This window comes from Anopheles funestus, chromosome 2RL, assembly GCF_943734845.2.
Source record: "Anopheles funestus chromosome 2RL, idAnoFuneDA-416_04, whole genome shotgun sequence".
Taxonomy (NCBI): Eukaryota; Metazoa; Arthropoda; class Insecta; order Diptera; family Culicidae; genus Anopheles; species Anopheles funestus.
Genome location: NC_064598.1, coordinates 66,447,944 through 66,468,800, shown reverse-complemented (window position 1 = coordinate 66,468,800; position 20,857 = coordinate 66,447,944). Strand labels below are relative to the sequence as shown.

Genomic DNA, 20,857 nt, shown 5'->3' with positions numbered 1-20,857 from the left:
TTGTAATTTTTAAAATGACACTAAAATTTATTACTCCTGTTGCAATGTAATTTTGTATGTCGGTTGACCCGCACGCCCTCGGTTTAATCGTCCGTAGCACATGACAAACCAAACCAGCGCATACAGTTCGAAATTCGCTACGTTTCGGATATGCTTTCAATCACCTGTTTTTTCCCTGTCCTCAATAAATTATACCAACACGAGCATGGAGTGTGAGATGCGAAGCGACAGCACTTTAATTAGCTTCGAAGCGAGGAAATAATTTTCATTTTGTTTGTCCGGCCTCCCGAATGGTTTCCCGATGGTTGGTTGGCTCCTTTGCCCCGTCAATAATTATTTCATTCCATCGTACTCATTTGTCGTCCGGCCACTTCCGTTTCCATCCGCTTTGCTGATGGCGATATCCTGATCGTCCGGCATGTTGTACTCGAGCTGAATGTGTGCAGTTGGGTGTAGGAAGGACGGATGGATTTCGAGGTTTTATTTTTGATTTATTTTTTTTTTCACCACGACCGAGAATGGAAAATGAATTTTCTCCAGGTGGGTGGTTGGGTGACGACGGGACAAGAAGCGCGATTGTTGGTCGGTCCGTTGTTAGTGGCCGATGATGATTTTTCCGTTAACAACAGCCAAGGCCAACCAGCAGGAGGAGAATGAGATGAATATCCCAGATAGTGGAGGAATTGCCCGGGCAGCCACGATCGCGAAACAATGACGGACGATGGTGGACGTGTGGTCAAGAGGTTGTTTAATAGTGTAGTGTTGATTTTTGTTTTTCGAGCATATATCGTTAACAAGCGATGGCAGGAAATAGTTTGGTTTGCCGTGATCGGTTTGGTTGTCGATTGCGTTTGATAGTGTGCGTATGTTACCATTTTCCGATTCAGTATCAGGTATGATTGCGATTAAGTTCATCATGGCAAAGCAAAGCAGCGAGCAGAAAGATACACACACATCATAACGAGATTGATTTTCATTTTGACCATTCGGCGCATGTTGTGCATGTCGTCATCGGTATGGCCACGTAGAGTCACCGGATCGTTTACCCGTGCATGATCGTCATCGTTTCGCAAACCAAAAAAAAACCCGTACGTGCCAGCAGTATCCAGGCAATAGGTAAGAAGAAACAAAAAAAAACAAAAAATGGCATTCGTTAGTGAAGCAAAAAATACACAATCCACCAGCAGAACTGGCTTAAAATTATCGTGTGGAACGTAGTAGCTGGGTAGGGGAAATAAATCAATTAGCAGCTTATCGGATCGAGCGGGTAGCGAAACAGAAAGTGCCAAAAGGATGTTATAGCAAAGCGAGGCGTGTTTCGAAACTAGCCCAATCCCGGTAGCATTCCACGATGTCGAGATCTCCCCTGGGAGACACCAGCAGAAAACGGTACCGTCTGTCATTCTGTCCGTCTGTCATTCAGTCTTTCTTACTTCCTGCGCTATCAGAACGATGGGGGAGTTATTCCTTCTACACTCCAGGCTGGCAACGAATGGTAGATCTGGGTTAGTGGAATGGAAATGCTTGCTAACGTTTTCTTGCTCGGGTTAGCTTTGTATCTGGACCGTAAAGTTGAAGGAAAGCTGGGTTAAGGTAAGCACGGAAATAGTTGAAATTGAGTAACGAGATAAGCAAATGAGCGCGGATTTCTGTTAATTAAATGTATAATTTTAATCAATATCCCGACCGGAGTGCGCGTATTTAATCGTGCTTTATCAATGCTGCCTTTTCTTCCGCACGCTTGAGTTTTTCCAGTGATTTAAATCGTTTAAAGTTATACGTAAAGTGAAAATTATTTTTTGTAGTTTTTTTTTGCTAAGATTTAGAAAGAGTATGTTCCGGTAGTATAGTGGTAGCGGTGTCAGTTTTTATAGAATAGAATAGAAAGAAACCCATCATGATTCCGTCCATTGTCCGGAACTTGACTTTTACAAATTTAAGTAGGAAAATGGAATATGAAAAGAAGACCTCCGGTTGTATAATGTTCAGAAGAAAGAAGATATTCAAGATATCTTCAAAGTTCTTATCAACATTTACTAATTTGATTTGTCTTTGGCGTTATGTTAGTTTGTTAAATATAATTTAAAGACACGAAACAAAAATTACAAAAAAATAGTTTTCTAGTTTCTTGAATCCTTTCATGCCAATCCTTCAGTAGCAAATTGATTTTCCAAATACTAAATTCAATTCAGAAGCACATTTACATTTTAATGCAACTTGTCATGGAAGTTGAACATTGTTTTACATTTTCTACTGCTTTTTATTTCCTACTGCTTTACTGTTCAATTCATTTGAATAGTCGTATGGATTCGAATCCGATTGCGAAAGATTTTTCGCAATGTCTGCAGTATCGTGGCGCTGCATCGTGGTTTCATTTCCTTCCTAACCACCTTATCCGTTTGCTAGGTGCAATGAGAATGTATCCTCCGGGGATCGAACATTATTGTCTAGTTGTTTTTTTGAACAAAATATCCAAAAAGAACAAAGAAAACACAATACTCTTCCCCTTCTGTCCTCAAAAACCGGTACCCACACATCGATTTTCCCACAAAACTATCGAGGGTGATCGAGTTTTTCCTGGTGGCGGAAAACATAAAATGGGGTCACGTTGTTGTCGCTACAAAACGTGGCTCAAACGTGAAAACGGATAACGGAATGGAGCATAATATAGAAAGAAAAGAGTAAATAAAAAGAAAACTTTCTCAAATACTGGCGGCACAATCTTTTTGGGAAAGAAAATAAATTTTCCCATACCCCGTGATTTCCCATTCCTGTACCGATCCTGGTTTTCTTTCTTCTTGAAACCTCCGAGAGTGGGAGAGAGAATGCAAACAATGGCATAGCAGCCGCCCTATAGGAGAAAAGGAAAAGAGGATGGGAATGGGTTGTTGTAGAAGAAATAGAAGAACTACGGCATAGATTAAGGATATGAGCTAAGCGAACGAGCTACGGTTCTCTTCACATTCACTGTTAAAAGCGACCGTACCCCGGGACATGGTCGGTCGGGGGTGAATGATAAAAATAACAAACATCTGTTTTTTCGCATCCCAAAACCTTTTCGGCATCAGGTTCACACCAAAGATTCCCGAAGGATCTTCGAGGTCGTGTTCGAGCTGCTTTTGAAATGTTGATCTCATTCGTATTTTGATTCCTTGCGCTTAACCCATACACAGCAGCAAGCAGCCACTTGCCTGGTCGAACGCAAAAAGGGGACGACAGAGAAAATAAATAAGCTAGTGCTAGTTCGCCCAATTTTAATAGACTTTAAAGTTTGGTGCGGCACACGCACCGTTGATGGGAACCGGAAGGATATACGTTCCGACACTTGAACCACTGGTCGTTGCGAAAAATTGTAACCGGAATCTATTTGTACGGGTTTTTGGCATTTAAAAACGGAGACGAATCATGGAGCAATCAAGAAAAATGGTCTGAAAATAAATCAAGCCCGGGAAAAGTGTCTTCCTTGATGCGCACAAGTTAAATGGACAGCTTGGAGTAAATTAGTGAAAGATAAATATCTTTCATGGCAAAAAACCAAGCAAAAGAAAACAGAAAAGGGGAAAAAAGATAAAACATCTTATGCTTACGTTACTAGCTTCTCGTTCGTCACCTTTTTGCTTAAAGCGTCTCACGACATACGACACTGTAATGAGAAGCTCGATGATACAGAAACTGCAGGCCGCTGGAGTACTCTCCTACCTAAAGGGAGTCATTTTTATTCGCCAATGTAGGAGACATTTGTTTACGGGAGCTAATTTGTCTACGACAGAATGTGGTTCTTGTCGGGATGCTCGTTGTTACAGGGTTTGGCAAAAATGGTAAAAGCGAATATAAAACTTCCCCACCGTCTTCGGGGAGCATACATATTTGTAATGATTAGCCCTGCCAAACAACCTTCTCATGCACGTGATCCACATGAGCAGGATAGATGACGATCGATCGCACAATAAATGCAAACTTTGGTACTGCTACACTTGTATGTGCGTTCGATGAAAGCGTTTCACCTAAGTAGGGCACATGTGTCTGTTCTTCTATTTGTTTTATTGGGTGGGTATGGGGTTTATCGTTGGCAAAGTGCCTAGCATACAAAGCACCATGGTTGGTTCCTTAAAAGTTTTGTTTGCTAATTGGCGTACGGTTTCTATGGTTGGGAGTGCTGTGCTAGTGAAAGTTTTACATCGGAGTGAGAGAAACGATCGCATATACAACGAGTTAGTTTTGCTAACATTCGAATCGAATATTTCCCTGTTTGCTTGTAGTGTACCGTGTCCTTTGTGCATAGTGTTATGAAGGTATGGAATATGAAATATGCACATTTTTGTAGCCTTTTTGAACTGCATAAAGTCCTTTCAATTAAAACACTCGGAAAAATATCTCTACAATAAGAGTAAATTAGTAAATAAAGCATTAGTTTATACATGCAACTCGTTTGAGAGAGACATCTTTCAATGGCTTATGTGTTCCAGACTTCCTAAACTGCTCGAATGTCTAGAGCAATTGAGACGTGCTGGGTTACAGGAACTGGTGTTGGGTGAATCTGATTCAGATTCATGAATCTGAATGAATCTTTGAACTGAATGAAAGATTCTGAATCTCTATTCTGAAGATTCATGAATCTCAGAATTTATGTCTTTTGAAGAGCACTTTTTGAATTTATCACTTGGAGTCCACCGCCCGGCCAGCCCCTTAATTTTAAGTTTGTTGGCAGTGAATAAAAAGGATTAATGAATCCTTTCAGGATGCATTTGAATTTATGAAAATTGATTGATATTTTGAGAGTCGGCTTGTGATTTGAATGATTCTTCACTGAAGATTCATATGAATGACTCTTTTCAAAAGATTCAATAAGCACAACACTAACAGGAACTTAAAATCGAATTATTGTTAATTGAAGATTAGTAGTTGTTGTACTAGTAGTAGTAGTAGTATTAGTAGTAGTAGTAGTAGTAGTAGTAGCAGTAGTAGTAGTAGTAGTAGTAGTAGTAGTAGTAGTAACAGTAGTAATAGTAGTAGTTGTAGTGGTAGTAGTAGTAGTATCAGCAGCAGTAATAGTAAAAGTAGTTGCCTTTATTCTCTCTCTCTTCTTGGCTTTAACGACCTTACGGGTCACGCAGGCCATTTCTGTCTTACTAGACTTATTTTTACCACGTAGCGTAATAGTCAGTCCTTGCTACGGGGGACGGTCCCGATGGGATTTGAACGCGGTCCTGCCGTGTGGACCGGCGCCGTTTATCACATGCACCGCCAAGCCGCCCCTTTGGAAATAATTTTATTTTTTTTTTTTTATAAAACGTTTATTCAGTGTGTTTAGTTAGGTTACAAAAAACATTTTTTACTTTACTTAATATTATTAATTCTAGAAATTCATTTTTCAATTAATGAAGAGCGTCATTCGATTCAAAATTATTTTTGATTTTGTGATTTTTGTTAAGCAAAGTTTTCCGTTGTCAATTCTATTATTCAGCTGTACATACATAATTTAACTTAAAGTAGCTCCAGAAGTTGCGATTTAATGACGTACAGCTTGTGGGATTTGTACTTGCCTAAAACAAGAACCATTAAAAAGTTCTAGTTATAACGTTTGTTTTTGAATAAGCATTTAGAAACAACGAATCATAATGGTTTAACAATTGAATTAATGTTTTAAAGAAAATTATCTGAATAATGATCACTACTTAACAAAATGATTATGATCATTGGCTCTCTAAATATATCTCTTATGCAGTAGAAGGGAAGAAAGTAAATTATAAATTATTATTCTTCTATGGGTATTTGAAGTAGTCTAAACTCAGCACTAGGAATAGCATGCCTATATGTACTAGGATTGGAGCACCACATAGTAACTATAAAAAAAGGATTTTCATTTACAAATATAAAAAAAATCATTAGAAAGTAGTTGGAGCTAAGCGAACTCGTACTGGGAATGTCTAGCATTTCAACACGAAAACACAGAACAGCATAGAAAGTTAGTCAAAAAAAGTAAAAAATGCGTTCATATGCAAAAAGAGCAAATAGCATTACGCTTTTGTTGCATAACGACACAGCTGAACTTGTATTTTTTCCTAGTAATGTGAAGGTTTTTCTCCAGCAGCACTAAAGGGTACCTGTGCTGTTTTGGTGTGATTTGAAATTAAAGCTGCTTAAACTTTGGCAAAACGCGCTTAACAATGGCAGTGCCATAAATTAACACCACAAAAAAGTTGCGCACCGTTGATGTCGATTCGCATCGCACGGGTAAAATTCGGTTCGGAAATAAAACATACACGTCGAAACCGTAGCACCAAACCGTACTACCGTTCCGATACGCTAATGAAGGACTTTTTGCGCCACGTTTCGTTGCGTTCGGTTGCGATGGAAAACAGCGGGATATCCGGTTTCAGTGCTCGGTGCTTGGGAATAGTGTCTTCCACCATGATCCAGCCAAATGGTGAAGAGTAGCGTGAATCCCGGTGCAGGATTGGCAAACTTTTCCAAAGCTATTACCACTAACTCGGTCGGTGGACCGTGCTGGACGTGATTTAATTATCTGACTATGGCTCGCGAAACCCGTACGGTTCGATCGGTTTCGTTTGATTCGTTGTGGTTTGTGGAACGGCCAGAACGTTTCGATATCTCCCCGCGGTCGTGTTTTTGGGCTGAAGCACAATAATTAGTGTGTATGTGTGTGTGTGTGTGTGTGTGTGTGTGTGGGTATGTGCGCGAGGAGTGATTCATGTTGTTGCGGACTTTTCCCTAACCGGATGTTCACTAGCAAAGACACTCTATTCGTATGGCAGCGGAACTAACGCCAAACAAAGCGCAAACGAGAGGAAACGTTAGACTTGGCCAGCTTTCTAGGCAGGAATGGTGTGCGAAACACAATCGATGGGGTTTTGCCACAAAAGTCAAAACGGTCAAACGATTAATTATTAACATTTGGGCTGGTGCTCCCGGAGGTCCTGGAACGGATTTAGCCGACGCTTCAATTTACAACGAACCGCTGAAGCGAACACGTACAGGGAATGTTCACCCTAATGCCAACGGAATGTACGCTTTCAGCAGCGATTTCGTGATCAATTAATTATTAGAGTGGTCAATTCATTTGGGCTCGTGTCGATTGCTGCTGGATCGGACAAGGCATGGGCGAGGAGTTATGAGCGTTTATCTCTTATGGAGAAGCATAAACGGTGTAAACTACAAATCAGTTGCATTCGGTAGAAGATTAAACAAAACAAAAAGTCAATATGTTTATACTCATAATGAGTGTGTCTTTCGTGCCAGGTGGGCGATGGTTTGTTTTGTGCCACCTGATCAGTATGGATTTAAAGCAATCCGAAGGTGTGTGAGTGTTGCGGATTTATGAGTTGTTGAATACGTAAATATATGATTTGATGGCGGCTAGTTAGGAAAACAAGCTACTATGTGCATAGTGCTAATATTGAAATGTTACAGTAGAGTAAAGTAATTTTAATTACAGAAGTGCATGATAAATCTCGTCTGGTTTACAAACTGCCCTAAGCTATTCAATGGTTTGTAATTCAAATTTGTAAAACAGTTAGTACATTTACTGATTGAATTTTTAGTTATGAAGTTTTAGGAGGAAAGTATATCGCTCTCTTCTTATCGTAACAACCACCTCAAAAATCTCCTGCCTTCAATTTTCTTTCAGTTTCCCTTATTTTTTACCACGTAGCCGAGAAGCCATTTTAAACAAGGCCTGTTGTGAGAAAATGGCGTCGCTACCACATACACCACCGGAACGATGGAGATACATGTAAAAATAAAATGGATTGTGTTGAACACATGCTTGGTTTTGAAGGTAATTTAGCTTGAATATTATTTTAATATTGTTAATAATGTTTTTATAATGTTAATAATGTTATCGACCGTTAGTCAATGATCGTTATTCATTTACTGTGTACAGCAGTAAAACCATTTTGTCTCGTTTATCTTGTGGATACAGTTCTTCGTGTACCACAAGTCGTTTAATTGCTTTTTTATCAAACAAAACTAGGTAGATAGACGATAAAAGAGGCCTTATTCTCTTTGTGGCATATATTACATAAACTTTAAAGGTAGTCAACTATGAAGTTTGGCTCTAGTTTTATTTAAATTTGATTTCGCTTAGAGATAAAGGTCATTTTAAGACTAAGTTGCAGAGTTTTTTGCGCATTTTATGATAAATGTAACTGAACTGAATATTGTAAGCAATTAATCAATTCTAAATAGTTGTACGGTTCTATATTTATAACAGTTAAGCAATGTCTATGTTTTGTTGTACTATTAACCATGATTATTCAGTAACGAAACCAAATAATTATGAATAGATTCTTATTTTGAAGCTGCGTAGATGATACACTGAATTGTGGCTACACAAGCTGTTTGAGTGAAGCAACTTATTGATGTTACATCTTTTACATCATTTACAAATAATTACAAAACTTGAAAAAAGTACGATTTGTATTTGGCATGAGGAGGATCTGTTTGGTAGTTTCGTGACAGAAGCGCTTGTCCTGGCCCGACAGGTCCTATCCCAAATCCTATCCGCATCATCATATCGCAGGATTAAGTGATCCAGCTATGAGGTTCTTCTTCTTGGCGTAATGAAATCTGAGGTCATGCCGGTCATTTCTTTCACGAGACTTATTTTACCACGTAACTGAATAGTCAGTCCTTGCTACGGGGAGACGGTCCGGATGGGATTTGAACCCCGGTCCTGCCGTGTGGAACGACGCCGTTTATCACATACACCACCGAGGCGCCCCTATGAGATTAACTCTAGGATATCCAGAATTGGTCGAGATAAGGCAGTCTTTCGTTCAAGTGCCCAAAAAAAAAGAGATGAGAGATTGAATCAAAGCCTTAGAAAATATTTAATTTTACTTTCTTCCAACAACAAGTTCTATGATAAGTAAATCTTCTCTCACTTTGCTACCAAAAGTATTTTGTAGGAGTTTCCATAAGCGAAGAGTTGAAAGATACAATTTATTCAAAGAAAAAACAAAACAGTCACAACCCTCTCAGATGGAACTAATTCTTCCTTTCATTCCATGAATGGCACGGAAGTGTTTTCCTACATGTTTTGTATGTTACAGGCGAATCCAAACAAAACTGATCGTCGCTAGCAGCGTACGACCTTCGCTAAGACACTTTGCGCTAAACGTTCCGCACGACTGAACGCATCTCTTCCAGGAGGGGGCGGCTACTAACTAGTGCCGGCTAGCGAGCGTTTCAAGTGCAAAATTTTCCGCCAAAATCATGGTACCGAACGGTGCTTTATGCGATTCGTAACTTATCTGACACTTGCGCTTCCGGTTCATTAAGCGAAAGCCCATTGCCAGACAGAATAATAAAAACTTATCTTCACCGCACTGCTTACAGTTTGTGCGGTACTCCAATGTGAACTAGGGCAAGTTTAAGCCACTGCCTGCTACCCACCAAATGGGTGGCCTTCGTTTCGCTTTTTCTCCCTTCTTTCCTGCCCCATCACTTCCATCATCGTCCATGCCGATTTTCCAAGCGGAACCCGTTTTTTCTTCTGCCCTACCCGGTGAAGGTCTTCGTGACCGAAATTTATTGCAAATCCGGAAGTCGCATCCAGTCTGCCACTCAAAAGCCTGCCGGGCATTTCAGAGCTGGGCATCAAGCTGCTAGAAAATGGCTTACGCTAAGCTTCCGGTGTTTGGGTGGTGTTTGAGAGGTTTTTTTTGCGTTACGCTGTCGCCAGCCGTTGCCACTGGATTTGGATTGCCGTGCGGACAAATGATGCGGAAGAGCAGACAGTGAAGTGAAAGAAAGCATCATCTTCCATCCACATAAAGGATACAGGAACGGAAATAAAAACGAAGAAACTATGGTTCTGTTTGTGGAATGGATGATTGCGGCTGCAGCAGTACCGGTGAAGGATTGCAATATTTTTCCAGCAACATTTACCGTGGAAACTACTCGCTTGGATTAAAGTGCCTCCCATGGTCAAACGAAAATGTAGGTCAACGGATATAAGAAAATATATATATAGTTATGCAGAAAAAGTGGCAAAGACACACGCGAGATGTTATCCGACAAAAATGCTACCTCATCGCACATTTATTGAAGCGAGAAACGAGGTAGTTTTCTTTTGTAAATTTATGTTAAAGCAAATTCTGCCCGAAAAGCGAAAGGAGGAAAAAACATCTCTTCCTTACACCCTCCTTTTCCGTGACAATGTTTCGTTGGCATTACTATTACTTTTCCCCATGGGAGAGGGAAAAGTGGCATGCCGGAACATTGCCGTGACCAGGATTCGAACCTGGGTTACTACGGCCACAACGTAGGGTCCTAACCACTAGACGATCACGGCTATTAGGAGAATGTTAAACATTGAACGATGGAAAACGATTTCGAAACCCCAATATCATGCATATGCAATTATGATGGCTCAGCATTGTTGATAACGAGCGAAGAGGTTTCGATTTAGCGTAGCAAAGTGGTAGCAGAATTCAAGCGGCCAGAGTGCTGGCAATTAGCATGAAAACGTTCGTGGTGAAAAGTGCTGAGTGTGGTTAAGTGCAGTTTTGTTTTTGTTTGCGATTTATGGTAGAATAAACACCCAGTCGAAGGTGCAGTGTGCTTTCTTGATGTATGTGCTTACATATTATTCACAAATCAACGTATTAAGCTACTATTTGGTCAGTTTTTAGCAGCTAAAAATAGATATTTGATGTTGAGAATTGTTTCATTAGTTGAAGCTAACTATTGAATTTGAAGTTTTAAAACAATGAAACTCAGGTTTAAATCCATTCAACTATTGTTGCTCAATTAATGTAATCAATCCATCAAATCATTTTTATTGCAAAATATCATCTTCAATTATGTCAGTTAGGTCAATTTTGCATTTTTCTCTGGAAAAATGAAGTTATAATTAATTAAAATATGGAAACTGTTAATGGAACAACTCAAGAGAACATTTTCCTTCTTCTAGAGTATTTTTCAATATCCAATAAAAATATTGTATAAAGGCATTTCTGAAAAGATGAATATTTTTGATATTATCGTGATTTGATTTGATTTAATTTAATTAAAACATAGAACATTTTTACGTTAAAGCTGTAAAATTAACATAACCCTCGATAGCCGTGATCGTCTAGTGGTTAGGACCCTACGTTGTGGCCGTAGTAACCCAGGTTCGAATCCTGGTCACGGCAATGTTGAAAAGGTAGACAAAGTTAAGTAATGAAGCAGAATTACCTTAAAAATGATCCCTTCTAAACATTGTCACGGAAGAGGGTGATGTTTTTTAGATAAATAAATGTTGATACTTAGCTAGAAATATTTAAAATATAAATTTTTGAGACCGACCATTGTCTGCTGTTTGTATTCTGCTTCACGGCCCAGTTAGTAGACATATAAGAGTTAGTTCATTTAAATTATTTTTGTTTATTAGTGAAATCATTTTTACGACGACATATTTCACATTTATACGCTCACAAATGCGGGACGGAAATACATACAACTTTCAATCACACTTAACTATTACTGTACAAATGTTGCAGTTTCCTAATACTATCTAAAACAGTTATCTAACAGTTCTATGTACGATCACATACTAACAAATTTGCAATAGAAAAAAAACCAAATCAACATAAATACATACACACGATCACAATTACTTTATCGCTGGCGTATACTGACGCACACAACCTTGGTGGGGCACCGTAAGGAAGAAATTGAATCCACTAGAAGTTGCGGATGTGGGAGACACGGGACTGGTAGTATTACCAGCAGCGGAGTAATGCCGTGCAGCTTCATGATCTTCATCGCTACTTACATGCTGAGCTAGACGCCACTTTTCACTCTGATGTTCCGAGTGTCGCAGCAACAATTGTATCAGCTTGAACGCACCAAACACGGCGATCGCACCAGACATCAACCAAATGACGGTGGATTTTGTGTCAAAGTTATCCTGAATGGGACGTGTGTCAACGTGGCCTTCGTGGAAGAACTTGTACCGTTGAAACTCCTGCCAAGATGAAAGGGAAAATAGTTTGTATTAAACTTCAATCGGAAGCACAATTCAGTCGAAATACACACCAGTTCGCTTTCGGTAGGTTTCGGTGGTGGTTCCACTACCACAATATCCCGATGCTTTCCCCGTTCATCCGTACATTCGATACCAGTTGCTGTAAGAACACGGCCCGTATCCTCTACGAGATAGTTTTTGCCATAAATCACAGTGCTACTGTGGTGTACTAGTTCCTGCACGAGAAATCGACAATCCCAAGGGTTTTCGTACAGCTCAGCTAAAGCAAGACTTTCCAGCAACGATGCGTTGATTCTTCGGAACCCATTCTGGCTCATGTTAAGTACGCTGAGATTCATTAATGGCCATAAGAAACTATCATCGGTGAGTTGATTGCGTGCTAAATCGAGCGTATTTAGCTTCGGCAGATCTTCGAACGCATCTCGTTCAATCTCACTGATGGCATTGCTGGACAGATTGAGTCGCGTCAGTCGGGGTGCTGAGCTGGATAGTTTCAGACCGACGTAGGCCAGCTTGTTGCCGGAGAGATCGAGGTCGCGCAGATTAGTACAATCTTTCAGCACATATTTACTCACCGCTTCCAGTTGATTGTGACTGATGTTGAGCGCCTTGATGGAGATGATAAGAACAGATTAGTGTTTCCACAAAAGTTATTTTGAGATCTAGAGTTAGATAAGCGACACGCAGAGGTAGTATAGACATATATTGGGTGCTTGTCTTACCTCGAGATCATACAATCCTTTGAAACTATAGTCCTCCAGATGGCCGATCTGGTTATAGCTTAGATCAAGCATTCGTAGATCACCATTATTTTTAAAGCTTAAATTACCGATGGTCTCAAGTTCGTTACTGCTGACGTTCAGAAAGGTGAGACGTGGGAGATTCCCGAACAGGTCCGGTTCAAATGCTCCTAGTTGATTACCCTGTAGTTGCAACACTTTTAGGTGACTGTTGCCGACGAATGCAAACGGATGTATCGTCCGAATGCGATTATGGTGAAACGCTACGTGCGTCAGTTTGTTGAGCCCACGGAGTGTACCTTCAGCAACAGTGGTTAGCAAATTTTTGCCTAGATTGAGATTCTTTAGGTTCGTGATTGGTTTAAAACTCCCCTCGGGAATGGTGGCGATGAAGTTAACCGCCAGATTTAGCTTAACCAGTGCCGGATACCGGTGGAAGGAGAATTCATCGATCGAGCGGATGAGATTCCGTCTAAGATCGAGCACTTGCAGTGTGTCCAGATCGTGATCACTCCATGACTTGATCGTGGTGAGATTATTACGCGATAAATTCAACGACTCGATGTTTCGTAGACCGTTCAGGGCAAAGTCCTGCAAGTTGTTGACACGGCTGTCACAAATTTCCAATGTCTTCAGATCGTTGAAGCGTATGAAGATTGCGTTCGGCAGCTCTTGCAGGTAGCAGTGATTGATTTCTATCACCAGCGGGTTCTGGTTGTGCTCACGAATGTTGCGCAGATCCTCCACGTAGCAAGCTGTCAGTGAGATGGCATCATGCTCCTCGTCCAGCTCGATACCGGCATTACCGTAGGGCAGTGCACTAATAGGCCATGGTAGAACTGTACTCAGCACGGTAGCAAATAACAGTGCCCGAAGTAGCGTCCAACGGAGACACCTTCGTAGTGCGGTTTTATCTAGCATACTTCCTTTGCCAATTCGCACAAAACTGGAACCTACCGTCGTTCAGATTCGTCTTGCGTTTTTTCGTGGTATTAATTTTTGAGCTTACGTCACGTTGGAGAGTTTCACTGGCACCGCAGCGACGATAAAACTTTGCCAATTTTATTTAAATTATTTAACAGCATTCATTTGCCACCCACCGACCGATAAGCAAAAGGGGCACACGAGAGGTGTTGACACGGATCGGGAGGTTTTTTTTTATTTTGAAGCGTGAAAAAAAATAAACCGTGTTTTTTTTTCTTTTGTTTGTTTGTCACACTACACTTTTTTCCTCGATTCTTGCTGCGAAAGTCAGAGGGTGACTTTTGGCGAGAGAAATTTTGCTTCCTTCCACTCACACTTCCTTCCACTTTAACACCGTTAATGCTATTGTCGTAGCTTATTTGCACCCAAAACTAAAAGTCTCGCTACCACTGGTGACCGCGTTGCGGATTGTTCGTCCAATTGCTGTCCGTGGTTAAACCCGAGTGGTTAGTGGTTGGACAAAACGAAACGAAGAAGAAGTAAAACTTTTCCACTGTTTTCCGCAAGCTTACAGTTTTTGTGCAAATTATACACTACCGCCACCACTTTTGTCACGGAACGGGAAACGGTACGCGTTCCCTTTTGTGTGTGTGTGTGGGAAATTGGAGCCCCTTTTAAAAAGGCACAGCAGGCAACCGAACTCAGCACTGGGAATCGGGATGAAAACCTCTTTTTGGACGGAAGGCTTTCGTGTCGTTCACGGTAAAACGCACCAGAAACGTAGCGCGATCAACGATCTTTCGAGAAGAAATAATCGCAAACGTTGCTACCGGGACGTACCGACGGTTTGTCTCAACTGTCACGGTGGTCGTATTTATGTGCCGCACGGAACACACCGAACGGACACGGTTTTGTCAGACTGCCACCAAACCGGAGTTAACGCGACGAAATGATAATGTACGATAGACAAGTACCTATTTTTATGGTGCGGCTTTGCGCCGCAGGGATTTTGCGGCCATCACAACGGTGATGAGTCCGTAGGGTGTCGGTGATGGTGAATGCTAGAGGTGAAGATGGATGGGGAGTTGACTTACGTGGGGGTTAATATTTATTGTTTGTGTGTGTACGGTGAGAGGAGCAGCAAAGCAAGATATAAACAGAGAAGGAGATATATACAGGGCCAGAGCGGTTGTGTTGTTGCTGTTGATCATAATGATGGTTCAAGCGTTAAGATGAATTGAGTTAAGGAATTAGTCATTGGCAGAAGGTCATGTTTACGATTGCTTTCTTATTATAGACGACCTCTTTGGTATGTAGATAATAGTTTTATGATGCTTACAAAGTTTTTGATTTGTTTGCGTACATAACGCTAGTTATTTAATTTATTTTAATATATTTAGAGTAAAATATATTAGAGTGTTATGTTGTTGTATAGTTTATTGAAAAAATTAAAATGTGCTAATTACATTTATTTGTTAATAGTCATAGTCATTTTTGTGGACTTAGCCTTTGCTCAAGTATGTTATATGTAATATTTTAATTTTATACTTTTAATTTAACATAATTCTAAACAGCCTAAAGTGTGATGTCACATTGTGCATGACGCTTTCTGTGTCTAATAAAATCTGTTTGATACCTACCACGAGTGTATGGTTCTGCAAACCCTAGCAATGCTTTAATTTCATTTCGACTAACAACAAACCCTTGAACCGCTTTTCATTCACTCATTAGGAAGAAACCCTACACTGACACTTCAACTGTCCCGGCAGGGAAGGGTGGCAACCCCTGGGAAAGGGGTAAAAATGCGCCACATCTACGTCACAGGTAATTTATAGCCCGTACGGTGGACACGTCTCTGATGACCATCTTTACCGCCCCCTACTACGTACTACAGCCACTCAAACTAGAGGGCAAACAAACAAAACAGATACAACGCGACACGGCAAGCAACAAACGGCAACCGAGCAGGTGGCAATGTCTGGTGCGACCTGTAGGTGACGAGGGACCATAAGCAGGAGCATCCCCATGAGTGTCCGTAGGCGTTTTGTGGAGAGTGTCAACCGAGTGACAGTATAGAAAACGACCGTCCAGAACGGGGCGTCGGTCAAGATCATTCTCGCGGCCGATGGGATTGCGTGCAGTAGCTTAACACGGCTCTTAAGACGGAGATGGAGATGCGCGAGATAAAATGCACAGTGAATGGGAAAGCGGAGCAAGCACCATACAGCCACACACTGGTATGGCGAGAGATGCTGATGAGAGTCTGATGACCATAAACGAGAGAACGATAATGAGCGAATGAATGGCAAATAAAGGCGGGCTAAGGATGGTATAATTAGCGCGTGAAGAGCATCAACACTTACGAGTGTTCGTTGTGCTTTTGTTTGGTGCAATGTTTGTAAGCGTTTGGCAAACAGAACGTTAAACTCATCTGTTCTCATAACAAACATGGTGGTTGGTAACATTGAGTAAGCACCATTAGAAAGCAATTATATTCGCGTAGTAATATTTTGTTCAATTTCCCGACCGAGTGTAAGACTCTTTGTGCATTGGAGTTGTTACAACAATGGGCACCTTGAACCATTATGTAGGATAGTGTGCAATGACCATTGTAGACTTTGAATTGTGGTGATTCAATCGCATTATGTTTGGATTGTCTCAATTGTTTGCTGATAGGGTTTAATAGCTTTTAGGCAAATGTGTGGATTTTTTATAAATCAATTACTGTGAATACAGTAGGTTTATTTCTACCTAGCTTATTTGCTATTTTTCTCTATGATATAGTACTATATTTATTCTACTGACAATTACTGATTAAAATTATTAATTGATGAGACAAACTGATATAAAATAAAATAAAATTCTAGACTGATATTGATAACCTACGCATTATTGTTATTTGTTTTGACGAAATTAAAAAAAAAAATCAAAATATTTTATCATAATTATAAAGTTTTATTTTCAAAAATAAAATTGACATAGTCTATTCGGTGTAAGGAGAGAGACAAAAAATATCCCTAAAGTACATACGTCTAATGGATTTTCTACATTAAGATATATTATTCGATTAATTGTGTAAGATATTAAGAATAGTCAATTGTGTTTACATTAAGTAAGTATAACAAAAAAGCTATCTTTACAGGAAATAGTAACTAAGCTTCAAACATTCCAAACATTCAATATTATTACACAAATTTACCTTGCAATTTCTAGCATAATCACGCTTATGTATGTTCTTTAAACAGAAGAGATTACACATCAATCAAGAAAGGTGCTCCAATTATGAAAAACTGCTATGCTAGATCGAGACGTACACTGATCACGCACGAGCCAAATAATCTCTAGCTTGTGCTACATTGTGCTCGCACTACCTAGATTGTGCCACCGCGCCGTAACGGCCGTTCATTATGAATGCGGAAAATCGTCCTTGCCAGCTGACAGTCACCATCTAATGAGGTTAAAACGGTGGCGGCTGGAAATGTGAAGGCCGTTAAATAAAAGCTTCTTGCGAGAAATCGCGTTGGCGTTTTGATAGACGTGATAAACGTTGCAGTGGATGTCATTGCGCACGGTTCCGTCACTAATGTCTTCTCTACCGGCTTGCTCGTTTTTTTCCCTGTGTCTCTGGTCGTTTGCGTGAGTCGGTGGTACGATCAGTGCAAACATCAAGATTTAAACTGTTTTGGTAGGATTTCTTTTTTTTTCTTTCTTTCTTTTGGTTGGACACCAAGTCTCGAGCTTGTACGGAGCAAAACGTTCGAACGGACGCAGCCCAACCAGAACCGTAAGCTACCGGGCGCCTCCATTAGCATTTGTGTCAAAAAATGAACCACGTTTTCACGCAGCAGATGGGGTGTTTCGGAACGTTTGCTCGATGATGCAATAGTTTTGCATACATGAATTTTTTTTTTTTATAAAAAGTGTTTATTAAAAACAACTTACATACTAGTTTTGACAATGTATAGAAAACATGAAAGGATGACGTACAGGGATTACAAAGAACATTTAAGGATTGTTATATCAATCACAGCATTGTTGTTTCCAACAATGTGGATGACATAATTTGCAAACAAACGTAGGATGAGAGTCCTCTTACTTGAACTAATGTTACTTAGGACAGGTAAGAGGAGGGAAAGGAAGTTTAGGGAATTGTCCGGAACGATGACTGCCATTTTTTGCAATAGTATGCTCCACGGATAAGATACCCTAGGACACAATGCGAATTTATGCTCCAGGGTCTCTACCTGGGAGCATACTGAGCATGCCGAAGACGCTCGATCCATCCTCTGCATTAGCAGTCCGTGGGCGATTTTGTTGTTGACCAGCAAATACAAAGTGCTTCGCTGGACAGAGGACAGTTGGTGGTTGCCTATATTCTTCCAAACCCATCGCCAACTTACGGAAGGTGACTCCACGACTACTTTTGCATCCGGAAGCCTCCCAACCATAATCCGTCGAAGGGTTTTGGTGGTGATGATGGTCTGATTTGGGAATGTCGCTAAATGCTGGATCACCGTTCTCAGGCAAGGATACGTTGTCGAAATGGAGGCTATATTTGGGGGGTTACTAGCACACGATATGTGTAGTGACCCAACCCTAAGACTTTCCCTTTCGGCAACGTATCGGTTCACCAGCAGTGCGACCGTATTAACAGCCGGAATATGGAGGTTAAGTCCACCCCGACGTTTTGGCAGCGCTAGTTGTTGAAGTGGAACCCGTAATCCTCCAGTGCCATCCCAGAGAAAGGATCCAATGGTGCTAGAGACCAAGGCTATGTCCATTGATCGGGCGCCACAAACCGATGCAACGAACCATAGTTTGGGCAAAAGAAATGTGTTTAAGAGCACAACCTTCTGCACCAAATTGAGGTCTCTAACACGATGAAGCCGGATCAGGTGACGGAAATGTTGGATCACGTTCTCCCAGTTGTGGCCCATAGCCTCCCGTATATTATTGGTGAACAATATCCCGAGCAGGCGAAGACGTTCCACAGTTTGCAGCCATGGAATATCTATTGTGGTGTTTTGCGCTGTGAGTCCGATGTCCAGTGCTGTTGTTTTTTCCACGTTCAGTTTAGCCCCAGCGGTTCTGCCAAACGCTTCAAATGCTGCTTTCACTTGCTCGAGTTTGGAAAGGGAAGTTGTCACCACCGAGATGTCGTCGGCATATGCGTTGACCAGGTCGTCCTGATCGCAACAAATGCCTTCTAATCTGGTGAGGAGAGGATTTAGGTAGAGGACAAACAGGTGCATGGATAAGGGATCGCCCTGTCTGACGGAACGGTGGATAGGAAAGGAAGCGGAAAGATGTCCATTTACAAGGATGCGGGAAGAGGATTGTTCACCAATCGTACGCAAAAACCGCACTAATCCTGGATTAAAGCCCATAGAAGACATAGTGCGCCACAAAAAACTTCTATTGACCCTGTCAAAAGCCTGTGACAAATCAAAAGACACGAGCTTGCCATGCTTTCGCTTACTCTTGAGATCAACCACCCGCTCCTTAACAGAGAGTATAGCTTGAAAAATGTTGCAAGGTTTGTTGCTACATTTTTGCGCTGTCGATATTATCCCCCACTTCTTGATAATCATATCAAGACGCAGTTTGACAATTCTCGACAGTAGCTTATAATCAGTATTAAGGAGGGATATGGGTCGAAAACAAGATACGGTGCCCGTGCCTCCTTTCTTCTTCACAAGAACTATGACACCATCAACAAAGTTTCGCGGAAACTTGCCTTCAAGAGCCTCATTCAATATGAGATGTAGTTCCCTATGGATTATCTCGTATGCACGATGATAAAATTCCTTCGGGATCCCATCAGGACCAGGAGACTTTCGCGACGCAGACTTTTTAACTGCATCGAGGATCTCATCGGGTGAGATCTCATCCATGCAGTTATTGTTGGTACTACAATCCTCTGGAATGATTGGATTACAGGTAAACGCATCGTCCGTCGGTAAGTCTTCGTCAGTGTATAATTGTGTGTAGTATGTGTGAATGTGTTGTCTGATTTCCTCTTCATGATCAATCACTCCGCCATCATCAGACATCAGTTTGTCAATCACGGTTCGAGTCCGTCTACGTTCCTCTAACTGAAACGTAGTGATACTTTCACCAGCAACTCGTGTCTCGTTTATCCGTGTGAAATCTTCAGAGAAAAGTCTCTGAAGTGAGAGGATCTTCCCCTTCACACGGTTTATCGTTACTAGCTCATCAGGATTTGTCAGATAGTTATCGTAAGAGTTTTTAAGCACTCTATAGAGAATGTCCTGTCGCAGGCGGAACGCGGAGTATTTTTGATTCGTCTTCCAGCGAAAGAACGACTTAATTTTCGGTTTGGCGAAGTGAATCCACCAATCCATCCAGGAACCGAAATTCCTCCTTTGTCTTGTCCATACGATCCACCTACTTCTGAACTCCTCTATATTTTCTTCAGTCAATATGTGTGGCCTGAGTTGCCAGTAACCGTTGCTACGAGATCTCGAGCAGTTATCGGTTGGCAGGCAGACTCGAACCGTCAGAGCTTTATGATCAGAGAAGGCCAGTACGTGTAAGTCAGTCGTTCGTAAGTGTGTCTTTAGTGTAGATGACACATAACAACGATCGATGCGAGAACCCGAACCACGTGTGATATAGGAAAACTCTACATCGTTGCCTCTGAGCGCCTCCCAGCTATCACACATCCCTATACTGTTTATTGCGTTCCTCAGAGCAAAGCTGATGTTTCTCTCGCCCGTCGCGTCCTTTGGATTCAACACACAGTTGAAATCCCCCGCAAGAATGACATGCTGAGATGCATTCCGAAGGTAGTACGCTAACGTGCGGTTGAAAAAATCCTCTCGCTCTGACCAACGCTGGCTACCAGAAGGAGCATAAACATTACAGAGTGTGGTAGAATTCTCAAGCCGAACGCAAATTACACGCGAGTCTAAACTGCGCTCGACGTGAGAAAATTTTAGGCGTTCCCGCAAAGCGATCGCTGTTCCACGTTTCTCAACACCCACATTCGCAATCACATTGTAACCGGGAAGTGAAATGTTGACATCGTAGACTTCTTGTAGAAATATGATGTCAGCGTCGATAGTACGCAAGAATGTGCGAAGAGCATTTAGTTTAGTTGCACTAGATATTGCATTCAAATTAATTGAAGCAAAAACATAGCTAGCGTATGTATCCATTGCAAATAAACCAA

General features: G+C 41.2%; 1 protein-coding gene and 2 non-coding genes across 3 annotated transcripts; 1 reads left to right on the top strand and 2 right to left on the bottom strand.

The window, feature by feature from the left end:
• On the bottom strand, window positions 1–14,887 carry LOC125765565 (insulin-like growth factor-binding protein complex acid labile subunit). Its single transcript, XM_049430859.1, has 4 exons — window positions 12,721–14,887; window positions 12,049–12,606; window positions 11,786–11,977; window positions 1–432 (listed from the first exon to the last, which is right to left on the bottom strand). Exons 1-4 carry the CDS (start codon window positions 13,657–13,659, stop codon window positions 334–336), a joined length of 1,788 nt encoding a protein of 595 aa, XP_049286816.1. The 5' UTR covers window positions 13,660–14,887; the 3' UTR covers window positions 1–333.
• Window positions 10,247–10,318, bottom strand: Trnah-gug (transfer RNA histidin (anticodon GUG)). The gene has a single exon. It is a non-coding gene; the product is annotated as a tRNA-His (tRNA).
• Window positions 11,091–11,162, top strand: Trnah-gug (transfer RNA histidin (anticodon GUG)). The gene has a single exon. It is a non-coding gene; the product is annotated as a tRNA-His (tRNA).
• Window positions 14,888–20,857: the final 5,970 nt, after the last annotated feature.

Bases quoted from the DNA above. Each gene is read 5' to 3' on its own strand.
- LOC125765565 (XM_049430859.1), bottom strand. From the start codon at position 13,659: ATGCTAGATAAAACCGCACTACGAAGGTGTCTCCGTTGGACGCTACTT. The intron at 11,978-12,048 runs GTGTGTATTTCG...TCATCTTGGCAG, and splicing joins AACCTACCGAAAGCGAACTG to GAGTTTCAACGGTACAAGTT. The intron at 433-11,785 runs GTAAGTAGCGAT...GCACACATTCAG, and splicing joins AGTGGCGTCTAGCTCAGCAT to CTCGAGTACAACATGCCGGA.